Source organism: Hermetia illucens, chromosome 1, assembly GCF_905115235.1.
Source record: "Hermetia illucens chromosome 1, iHerIll2.2.curated.20191125, whole genome shotgun sequence".
Lineage (NCBI taxonomy): Eukaryota > Metazoa > Arthropoda > Insecta > Diptera > Stratiomyidae > Hermetia > Hermetia illucens.
In genome coordinates this window covers 87,471,471-87,483,860 of record NC_051849.1, presented here as the reverse complement: position 1 = coordinate 87,483,860, position 12,390 = coordinate 87,471,471, and the positions used below count along the sequence as shown (strand labels likewise).

Below are 12,390 nucleotides of genomic sequence, written 5' to 3'. Positions count from 1 at the left end.
TTGCGCAGTCGTTTCACTTCTTCAATTGCTTCAGTATTATTTTGATAAGGACCATCTATTTATCCGTAATAAACGTACATATTTCCTTTGTAAAAAGTCTGTACCATCCTTTAATACCGTATTTCCAGATTGTGATAAGAATATATTATCGAAACAAGGACACGGAATTTTTTCAGCTTCTCGTCAATATTAACATTCCCATTATATGAATAATACGTTTCATTTTAGCATTGAACTCTTCAAAAATCTTACGGGGGTGTGTAAATGTCGCATTTATGTATATTATCAAAACCTTACCATTTGCACCAGTTTGATTTGATATACCTCCTATGCATAAGTCACTACCGCAACTATGTCTTGCCAAAATCTCTTTTGTGTTGAGGTCATTATACAATTCTAAGCTTCTAAAATAGCGAAACAATCATTTGCTGATTTAATGAGCCCTGGCAAACGACTAATAATACTATGAGACCACGTTTGTACCTTATATGGCGGTTGTTGTACAAGCCATTAGGTTCTTGCATTTTCACCAATGAACTTCACACACCAGATATATTGAAATATACCAATGAAGTGGTATATTGCACACTCGATTACTTCATATTGTCGGCAAACGACCAGAATCTACTTACAAAATCAAATATAGACACCAAAGATATCATTAAAAGTAGTTACACAAACGGTCGCTATCAGGTGTTTTTCATCCATACTTACATATCCGCTATGGACGAGCATGTGACGCCAATTTACAGCTACTTAAAAGAGCAAGTAACTTAATTACGCAGTAGCGTCGAACGCCGGGTTAACAAAGCTTTTTTAAATCCATCTGGACTGATGGAGCACAAGTATCTGAGACATTCTTCTTCTTTTTCTTCAACCTTTGTCCCGTTCACAAGCGGTGTCGGCTCATCGTGATCGGTTTCGCCATTTGGCTCTATCGAATGCCTGATCTGGGTGCAGTCTCGATGCTTTTAAATCCCCATCCAGCTTATCAAGCCATCGTTGTTTAGGCCGGCCTTTTGGTCGTTTACCATCGACTTCGATGTTCAGACCAATTTTGGCAAGTGAATTCTCGTTAGCACGAATTGCGTGACCATACCATCCAAGATGCCTCTCTCGCAACTTTTCCACGATCGGTACAACCCCATAACGATCGCGGGTATCCTCATTTCGGATGTGATCAAAACGTGTCACGCCACTAGTCCAACGTAACATCTTCATCTCCATTACCGCAAGACGCCGTTCATTGTCTTTTATAGTTGGCCAACACTCAGAACCATAGAGGGCGACAGGACGGACGACATTACGGTAAATTTTAGATTTGAGACGTTCGTTGATACGTCGATCACAAAGAACACCAGTTGTGGAACGCCACTTCATCCAGGTTGCGTTAATGGGTGAAGCAATTTCATAAATAGTTCTCCATTGGCTGATACCGTTGACCCGAGGTATTTAAATCGCTCAGTTCTGGGCAGATCACTGCCGCTGACAGTATCTGAGACATTGAGTTACTGAGTAATTAAACTAAAAATCTAGCACGCTCCAAAATACAATGTGCGAAGCATATAATGGAAATTAATTTTCAGATTATGTATAAACGAAGAATTTCTGTTCTTTCAAAAACTAAGTACATATATAAGTTTTGCATGTCAAATTCAGAATTTTCCAAACAAATTCAGTATTTTTCAAACTAGTTTAGAACTTTCCAAACTAATGCTAAGCTCTTCAGTCAATTTCAGAATTTTCTACCTCAAATTCAGACTTCCATTTCAAATTCAGAATTTTTTCAATACAATACTAACATTGATAACGATGAAACTGGACTGCCCATCAGTTTTCAATCATTATTTGCTTTAAAGAACTGTTCTGAGAATATAATGGTCCAATGGTGTCCTCTAGGACGGATAAGTGTGTGGGAGTAATCGCAAGGCCACAATTTAAACTTCCTAATACCTTTCGGTTGTCGGTGGACAATAATGAGGGTCTACACGTAACAGCGGAATTAATTGCAGTCACAAGTACACGATTTTATATCTAGAGGTCATGACAAAAATAGCACATTGAAGGGATTATATTTTTTCTCACACCAAATACCATTGTCCATTAAAATAAATAATGACAGAAAAGTGATGGGTTGCTCATATTTTATTTCAAAGAACCCCACCCCCTTCTTTATCTAGTGGTAAAAATTTGGTGTAAAACTTGATGGAAAAATATTGAAAAAATTGTGAATTGGAAATGGAAAAATCTGACTTTGAAATGGAAAATTCGGAAATTGATTTGGAAAAGACTGAAAGTTAGTTTAGAAGGTTCTAAAATTAGTTTGGAAAATTCTGAGACCTGCAAAACCTATATATGCCTTTTTATCTAAGTAACTGGTTGCGACCAGTTTGTAAGTTTTGGCGACTCAACTCACATAGAGTTCTTTGTTTATATAGAAAACACAATGAATGATGCTTTGACTTTAAAAACGAAAAAATTATGTCAGTCAGTCCAGCCTGACCCTGTCCTTTTGACTACACAGACACTCCTACGTCGGAATATCTTAATTCTGATATTTCACGTTGTTTATTTGAATAATGAAATTTAATTTCATGGGGCTATCTACGCAACGCTATTCAAATAAATTTAAGGAAAATATTTCGCATCAAACGCTTTATTTTAAATCTTACATTTTCTTAAATGCTATTGTTCACAATTTAAAACTAGATCTATTTCCTACTTCGCCAGAATAATTCCATGCATAAGGTAGTTCGTATTAATTTAAAATAGATTTATACAAAGGAAGTTGCTCAAGCCATATGTTTTAAACTATCATAAGCAGCATCAATTTCGCAATCTTCATTCAAACTATTTTCAGCATTTTCTAAACTATTATCATTAAAAATCTGGTCTGTTTCTTCAGAGCTGATCTTTCCAAATTTCCTGAGCGGTGCACCACGGATTATTCGGGCCTCTTCCCATTCTTTAGGATGCTTCTTTTTCCGATGCGAGTGCATATTGGCTCGTGAATTAAAGGTCTTCGGACAATGTGGACAGGTGTAGAGGACGTCGCCGGTGTGTGTAGTGAGATGTTCCTATGAAGTGGATATTAGACTACTTTGTTCTATCAAATGGATTCACTGTATAACTTACCTTTAACGTTATAGGCCTCTTGAAAGCTTTGTCGCAGAAAGTGCACTGGTGGAGCCGTTGCGCTTCGTGAACATATTTTACATGGCTTTGCAATGCGCTGCTCGACGGCGACGACTTTCCACATATATTGCAAATAAAATCGCTTTCTCTCTCCTTGTGTTTTTTCATATGTAATTTCAAACGAAATGCGTTCTTCAGCCATGCTCCACACTCTTTACACTGTTGCTTTGGTTCCACGTAGCCCTCATGTTCTACCAATTTATGCTTCAAATATAACGTCCGACTACGCAGAACTTTCGCGCAAATATGGCACATATGAGCATACTTATTCTCGTGAATATACCGGCGATGGGTTTGCAATGCGTTATTTGTGTTGAATCTACAAAAGTAAAGCAATAAATTCTGCCGTGGTCCCCTTAATTTGAGACATCCAGAAAAAACTCACCCTTTCCCGCATTCGTCGCATTTATACTGAGAGGCGCCTTTGGGAATGTGTTTCTTTTTATGAATGTTTAGCTGATATTGTTTTAAATATTTCCGCGGACATTGATCACATTGGAAGGTCTTTACATCGCCCGGCGCGTGGTAAACCAGTATGTGATCGTGGAGAGCTCGCCTGCTGCAATATGTTTTCTTGCATATATCGCATCTGGAAATATTGCGTTTTATTCAGACCGACACTAACCTATGTCATCTTTATTACACTTACCTTAGCCGATCCGGTTCCAAATGTTTCATTATATGATCTAAGAACATGCCACGTTTGTAGAATTTAGTTGTACAACAAACTACATAGCCCTTAATTTTGTGCTCGGCACGGTAATGTCTTTGCAAGACATTAAATATTGCGAATTCTTTTTCACATAGATCACATTTCAATTTCGTCCGTTTGGCGATTTCTTCGTCATACTGTTTTGATTTTATGCGATATTCTGATGTGCGTGGACTTGTTTGAGCCGGTTTTTCAGATTTTTTCTTTCGACCTCTTTTTTTCGGGGAGGCTTTATCTAAGTCTGGGCCTTCAGATGTCGCAGAAACTACCTGTGTTTCCTGTATTGTGGACATATTTTGATTTATTTTTAAAAGTAGTGATTGCCGAGTTTCATCTCTAATTTGTGCGATAGGTTTGTTTTCCTCGTCTGAAGAATCTGCAAAGTAAAATTTTGTAGATGCTTTCAATTATTTCAAATTGGAGAACTCATTAGGGAGAGAAATTGATAAAAAGTATTACTTGCATAGAACGGCAAAGACGATCCAAGTCCGTGTGAAAACGGAGGAAGGAAGAGCTACTATAGTCTGAATCGTGTAAGACCCAGGCATCTCAAGGAGCAAGAGAAAAATTTAATTTCTTACTTATGTAACAGTGGTTTTACCTAAACGCACCTTCCCATTGAGGTAGTGACTTCACTTTGTTTGAGATGAAGAATCCATTTAAAGTATTCCCTGCTTATTATAAAAAAAATTAGAAATTTATGGGCAACGTACAAAATTTCGACTTTTCTTCCTGCTACTGAAACGTTATCTACGCCTCGAACAAGGACGAAGTTATCGGTTCGGTTTCGATTTTCGGTTATCGTTGTTATCGCACATATGTTCCTCGATAGTTAGTTCTCCAACGAGAGTTCTTCCCTTACTGCACTGTGCTTCTGTGCCCTGAAAAACTTGTCTGAAGCAAACTGCTGATTACGATATTCCAGCTCAAAATGAGAAATATCTCAATTCCGATACAGAGGAGAAAGAGGCTTTCTGTGAGCAGCTGACCGCAGCTTTGAAAAGGTTACTTATAGATGACATTGCGATTATGACCCATCTAGCCAAGAGATGACATATCCCAGAAAACGGAAGAAAGGGATGATCATTAAAATTCCTAAAACGCATCAAAGAACGCCTCGAAATATTGATTGACAAAACGCGGGCTTGCTTCCACTTTGGATCCTCCTGGATTGATCACATTAACAGGTTTCACCTGCTTTTCATGTTTCAACAACATCAAAGAGAAGTGTATCTGATGTACGCCACGCAAGGAACTAAAGCAGTAACCAGATCGACTTATGAGAACACATACCAGAAGTCACAGTGGATCGCAGATAAAGAAATGACGGAAAATTGGTTGCTACCTTTGCCATGCAATGAGAACTTCTATCCCAGAATGGCCAAAGAATGGGACCTAAACTAGGTAGGTAGTTTTCTTAGGCACAACTTATAACATACGAGAACCATTTTTGTTGAATTTAAGAAAGTAAAGCGATGCGATTATAATTGATAATTAGAACCAACATAAAGCCAACGAATCTGAGCGACTCAGCTTAAAGATTACATAATTGTGTCGTGACGACATCATAAACTGACACCCAGGTCTGAATTTTGTTGTCATAATCAACCAAATCTACGTCATTTCGCCATTCTACACTCACATAATACTTCTGAATTTTGTTTCAAAATTGCTGTCGTGCTACGATTTTGGTTGTTATCGCTTCGTATCCGCTATGTATTGCATACACAGAGATCTAGAGGTCTTTTATTATTATTTCAATCATTGATCCAGTGAGCGGTGATGCGGGCGGGATTAGTTGGGAGCGTTAGTGGATTAGTTGGCATCTACTTGCATATTCCTTTTTACACAAAACTTTATTTAGATCAATTTTAAGTACATTTCTGCAGACTTGCTAAATAATTCCCAATTGTAAAGCCAGATACTAACGTTATCGGACTATTATCATCGATAATAGTCCAATAACGTTAGTAGTTTCCAGAGCAAATTCGTTGTGTAAATGTTTCTTGAAGAGTAGCCCACAATCGAATTTTCAACTATGTCCTTCGTAGTTGAAATAAAACTGTTGTGTACCGAAAGTTCGTCACATTAGAAAACACAAAACTCTTCATTCGTGATAAGTCCAGTTTCCAATTTCCTAACTTGTTTAATGTTTCAAATCTGCCCACCCTTACCAACATTTAACAAGGAACTTACAAATTATACTGAATTAACAAAAATAACTTGACTTGTGAGTTTAATCGTTTAATCGTAAAAATTAACAAACAATAAATTTTCAGCATATAGACATAACTTGAAAAGTAAAATTAGGTTTAATTAGAATTATGGTATAGATTTGGAATAGTAATAAGTTTTCAATAAAACCAATTACGAGCAGACCTGTAGCACTGATGAAGGGTCTCCGAAATGTTGGTATAAGCGAATAAAATAAAAAATACTAGCAAAAAAGCAAAAGTCGGCTAATTATTTCAAACAAACTAATGGATTTTAAACATCAAAATCCCTATTTTTAAACTAACTATAGCACATAAGCGGATGTCTAAAAAGACAATTTCCGTGGTTTAAACAAACCAATTTTAATTCTACCCGAGCGGGTCAATATAAAGATCTTACTGACAAACTGGACATTTGAGACCACAAGAGAGATGACGCGTAGCACACAAACTCTCAAACTCTAGTGCCGAATTGAATTGTTCTACCACGATCCGAAAAGTAAAGTTCGAAGTGTGTGACAGATACATCAAAACAGCTTCGTGTCCCTGTAGATGTTCATTAAGGAAGAGCCCTCTCACTACTATTTCTTGCTCTTGTTACGAACACTGTCATACGGGACATCGAACAACTCTATACAGATTATGTTCCTTAGTGTCTCACAATTGAGCTGATTTGGAGTAACTTGTTTAAAAGTAGAATGATTGTCCCACGTAGCACGGCCTCCGATCGAATCTGATCAAAACAGAGTTTTTGACGACCAACCCTAATGGAACAGGCACTATCACTGTCAGCGATAATGACCTATTGAAAACTAAAAATATCTCCGAACAATTTTATCAGCCAACAGTAAACTGCATGGATGGATGAAGTGGCGTTCCACAACTGGTGTTCCTTGTGAGTAACGCATCAACGAATGTCTGAAATCTAAATTTATTATATCGTTCGTCCAGTTGTCTTCTGTGATTCTAAATGCTAGCCGGCCATGAATTCGAAACTGTTGCATAGCGTGGCACGCTATGAAAACATCCGAAGGATATCCGAGAACAATTGATGCAATGCTCATATGACTCGAGCTAACAAGAAGAAACAACAACACCATTCCTGATTAATTATGATTAGGAATCACTCTCTTCTAGGAAGCTAGAAAATACCCATAATTGGAGGACAATGAAGAATACATAATCAACCGAGTGGAACATTTAGCGTTTGTGATAAAATAGGACTGCGTTACGGCGGAAGGATGAGAGCCGTGAGGCGGAAAATGCTTTTTCTAATGAAAATCATAATCTTACTTTTTTTCTCAGTTGGAAGTGAACGCATTGAAATGTTTGTTGATTACTTTGAAAAATATACTATGTTCATTGAATTCGAGCGTATATATATCTCGAGCAACTAAAATTAGACCAGAAAATAAAAATAAGATGTTCCCATCCGGTCCCCTTATATGGGGTCTTAGTATCTCAAGCTCGATAGAAGTTGGTATCAGCTATATACCCTCCGATGCAAAAGTAGAGATCACCTTTAAATTTTTTGTTTTTCGCTGAACTTTAGACTATTAAATTAGATTCAAACACAACGAAGCTGTCTATCCACTGTTCTAAAAACGATGGAAAAACAGCACCTTTTAAAAAATATTATAATGGTTTGTGGAGTGGCATGCAAACCATTATAAAACCTCCTCCAATCTGACGACCGCCCAAATCCCTTCACCTTTTCGCAGATCATGAAAACACGGTAAGCATTAGCTCCGTGTAAAATAAACTCGTTCTCATTAGTAAAAATAGCTTTTCGCTATTCTTTCCCGTGGACGTCCTTTTCCGCAAACGCGACATGCTTCAATTTATTGGCCATTATAAGGGTTTCGTTTTATTTCTTTTTGGTTTACAGTCCGACTCCGCGATGTCCAGAGCTGTAAGGCTCGTCTTGCCGTAATATAATCCGCCAATCTCTAGCTATTGAAAAATACAATCTATCTAAAACAGGCTTTTTCCTGAAGTTTTAAGAGTCTGCCTGCAAGCGCCTTACCACATTTCTTCCCCTCTCAACATTTTTTGTGATTTTTTAAATGATTCAGCTTTCCGCGCTGAAATTTATTATAGTTTTTATTTCACTTTTACTGAATCATCTCCTCGTGACATATTGCCACTCCGGATGGCTATTGCTTATGAAAATCTTCAAAAAATGTTCCCAATTTTTACCTTTTATATTTAACCATAAAAACTGGCCACTAATTATCCTTACATGTACCTTAAAAATGCTCCAGTGGACTATACTTTTGCATCATTGAAGTTTAGGCTATAAAGCCTTTTTTTACCCGTACTCAGTAATAACACTGTAACCTTTCGTACGTTTTAATAACTATAAACGTTTCTCAACTAAATGCATCGGAAATGAAGTAGCATGTATGCCTGATTTGAGGTTTTTGCGCAGATATAAAGACAGTAAATTTTTAGAGAGAGCTTCTAGAAGTGAAAAAGGGAACCGAATAACTACAGCCCGAGAGGACGGTGTTTTAAAGGAACTTTGCCTGAAACCGACTTTTAAAAATCCAACCAAATAAGCAATGAACTTTCGGAGTGTCATCAAATAGGTATCAGATCAAGAAGTGTACGTAAACGTTTACAAGAAATAGGTCTTCAAAGAAAGCAACTACAAAAAAAAAGCCCCCACTAACGGCTAAAATGCGTATTGTTCGCATCGATGGCGACATAAGCATAATATTATTTGTAGCAGGTTGTTTCCTTTGGAGATCGATCCAATTTTCCGAGGTGACTCTGCGCCATGCTTCAGGTCAAACATCTTTGCATTTTTTGTGGTCACTATCTTTATTGCAAGCAAATTACACACTAATATTGAAATTACTATCTTTCTTCGTTACTAGGTAAAGGCATATTTACAACGAAGATAGCTTAGGACTTCAAATTCTGCCAAAATAGTCCGGACTTAAATCCAGTTGAGAACTACTGTACTATTTTTTAAAAAAAAGTAGGTGAATCGCAAAGACCCCGAGTTAGTTTCAGGAATAAAAGAAACATGGAATAACAATCTTTCGGTTAATCACTCCAGAAAATTGTTTGTTTTAATGCCAGATAAATTCAAGACGCGATTGGAAGCCCAGCAAATATTAATATTTATAAACAATCTGAAGTGTCTTTTTACGTTCGCTATTCAAAAAAAGTGTTTTTTTTTTTTTAATCTTTTCTAGATTAAAAGAAAAATATAAAAAAAATATAAATTTTAAAGAAATAGTTATTCAGTTACGCTCATAGACAGTTCAAACATAAAAAATGGCAATTATGTAGTATAAGCTGCTCTGTAACATTTATCTGGCCACGAATGTATAGCTATATCGTATTATGCCATGTGTTATCAATTATCCTCATGTCAACTTTTGTTTAATTTTATTTATTTACTTCTTTAAACATAACTATAAACTAGCTTATACTGCATTCCATTTTCTTTTACTACCACTTAGTGACAAAACATTAAATAAAGTTATCCAAAACCAGCGTGATCGGTTTTGTGACTTTTACCATTTGGGAGCCTATTCACCATCAATACCTTTTGTATCCACTTTTGCGTCCAGTGCAGCCTTAGTTCTTCCTGGCATAATATCAAGAAGACACCTGCCCACATTTTACACACATTCGTGGGAATGTCCCGCTATGCAGAACGCACTTTTGCCCACAGCACTTCCTTATTTCTCATCTCTCCGCAACGTAACCGACCTATTCAATGCCTCCCGTAGGTGCTCTATGGGATTGAGGTCAGGAAATTGTTGACGCCATTCAAGAATTGTAATAACATTATTTGTAAATCATAATTTTGTTTATTTGGGAGTATATTTACGAAGATAGTGCCCGAAGCACACATGAAACTTTTATGCATGTTTTGAGAGTTTCGAAAATTCTGCGAAGTATCTCAACGTCTTTGGATATCATATATTCCCACACCATTATGAAACTTCCACCAAGAGTGATAAGAGTTGTTTTTACATGAAACACAACATTTAAATTTAAAACTCTTTAATTTTTCGCAATAGGTTTGAGGCATAGAGTCATAATTAAAAAATCCACTAAAAGCAAATGAAAAACATTTTAATTATGACTTGTTATCTTGAGTTTTTTGAATTTTTCGGTTGGGCAGGTTCTGTGAACGTCACCTTTATACCTTGTGGTGCATATGTTTTTTATCCGACATCCTTGTACTATCGGTTTCGAAGGCTTTGCCGATTCTTAAAAATACTAACTGATCCCTTTCATTTGATCCCATATGGCCATATCTGAGAAAAATTGCACGTTTCTAAGTAAATTCGATGTGACGGTTAGACATACATTGAATCAACTTTTATAGGTTGTTTTCAAACAAAATATTAATAAACCAAACGTTTACGTTATGGATAAATAGCACTATCTTTTTCTTCAATTTGACCGATTCATCGCAATAAAGGAAAAACTTTGAACTGCCTCTTAATCATACAAGAAAGCTTCTTATAGTCATCTATATATGATTCTTGGAGGCCAGCCTTAGTATCCTAGGTTGCTTCCACCCAATCCCATTAATTTATTGGTGGGACATACATGCATACTTGGAACTAAGGTAGATCGCCCTTCATTGAGCGTAATTTGCGTTTTTGGGTATCGACTTGAAATATTTATTGAGTCCATTAACATTCAACTTACCACAGGAGTCGCTTTGATTGTCTATATCTTCCATATCCGCGCCTGGTTCATAGCAGTCGTCATTGTCATCGTTACCAACCTCTTCTCCTGCTTCACCGCCTTCCACAAACGCAACAATTTCATATTTACAATTTTTCTCTAAAAGATTGGAATTTAAGCAAAGTAAGGAACTTAACTTCCGAGTTGATATTACCCCCACTGTCCGCTAACTTGTTGTTAGTATGCAGCTCCGGATATTCTGCTTCTTGATAGTTGTTTATCTCCCCCTGATCAAACGGTAGTAACTCTATCTCCTTCTTGTCACTTTCTTCCTTGATTTTCTGCTCGAGGTATAGCTGAGAGAACCGGCGCTGAGCATCTTCTACATTCAGATAGTATGTGTGAAAACTTTCGATTTGTGTCCAACAAGAGATGCAGATCATATTGGTAATAGGATCGTCCTTCCTTGGCTGGAATAATATTGGCAAATAAACTCGTTGGCACAAGTAGAGTATATGGTTCGCTGGATGTGTACCTCGAACCCGAAATGTTGGGTGATCACTGCCGCTTTATCAGCCTGTGATGTTTCATTCTCAAAAATGGACAATAGATTTGGCGAATCGATTATGCACATGCGGCAAATCATCTTTTCTTGGCAGAAATCGGCTTTCCCGATTGTTGTAAATTGTATTGTTTATATTCACATTAAGCGCTTGACTGTCACTTTTGACGGCAGATTCGATTGCCAATTTTCTTAGATTGTTGGTAACAAAAGAGATGGCGTGCAGCTCGCTTGAACGAGGTAAGGTGGTGAATTGTATCATTTTGAATGTGTGCCACTGAGATATAAACATTTTTTTTATTTCATTGGCCAGCTATATATTTCTCATTGTGTTGAAGAAAGGTAGCTTCATTATTTCCTTTTGCTTTGATTAATGTTGCCTGGAAATTCAATTAATACCATTACTATTAGAAAATAAGGGAAACTATCTTCCAAATCAATCTTTTCCTTCAAAGTTTGGCAAAAACTAAGCACCTCCTAATTCAAACCATCTTCAGAGGATTCTTTTGTCGAACGTAGATAAAAGTTTGCAACTTTTTTTGCTAAGGACCCAAGGCTCCAACGATTGTATGAGGGGTGGCTACCAACCGAACATTAATTTCCTTGTTATAACGGTTATCGATTGTAATTTTTTACCCAAGATAGAAGAAATTTTCAACGGATTCCACCCATATCTTCATTGTTTTCAGTTCACCAGTACTATTGGATGTTCTTGTTGCTTTTGCTTTTGATGTTGCCATTGCCATCACGTACCCCGCCACTCCTTCATGTATGCGCAGCACAAGATCTCGCACCGCCTGCTCGATCTGAATGAAGACTGTACATCTTAGGTTGTTCTTCTCATTATTTTGATATCGTCAGCACAGGCCAGCAGTTGGGTGGAATTGAAAAAGATAGTGCATGTGAAGCTTTCTCCAATATCGTGAACCGCTTTTTCCAGGTCCAATTTTAAAATAAGAGATAACACAGCATCCCCTGGTTTTTGTCAGTGGTTGATATTTAAACCCCTTGAGGATGATCCTCGTACTTTTATCTGGCCTCACACG

General features: G+C 37.1%; 1 protein-coding gene across 1 annotated transcript; it reads right to left on the bottom strand.

Annotated features, from left to right (window-relative positions):
- Nucleotides 1-2,638: 2,638 nt before the first annotated feature.
- Nucleotides 2,639-11,517, bottom strand: LOC119646880 (transcription factor grauzone-like). Its single transcript, XM_038047507.1, has 7 exons — nt 11,318-11,517; nt 10,997-11,252; nt 10,804-10,941; nt 3,845-4,283; nt 3,581-3,784; nt 3,136-3,514; nt 2,639-3,077 (listed from the first exon to the last, which is right to left on the bottom strand). The coding sequence occupies exons 1-7, from the start codon at nt 11,426-11,428 to the stop codon at nt 2,793-2,795; spliced, it is 1,812 nt and encodes a 603-aa protein (XP_037903435.1). The 5' UTR covers nt 11,429-11,517; the 3' UTR covers nt 2,639-2,792.
- Nucleotides 11,518-12,390: the final 873 nt, after the last annotated feature.

Coding starts and splice junctions, on each gene's coding strand:
- LOC119646880 (XM_038047507.1), bottom strand. CDS start 11,428: ATGATTTGCCGCATGTGCATAATCGATTCGCCAAATCTATTGTCCATT. Junction 11,253..11,317: donor CCCAACATTTCGGGTTCGAG/GTACACATCCAG, acceptor ATATTATTCCAG/CCAAGGAAGGACGATCCTAT. Junction 3,515..3,580: donor TGCGACGAATGCGGGAAAGG/GTGAGTTTTTTC, acceptor TTACTTTTGTAG/ATTCAACACAAATAACGCAT.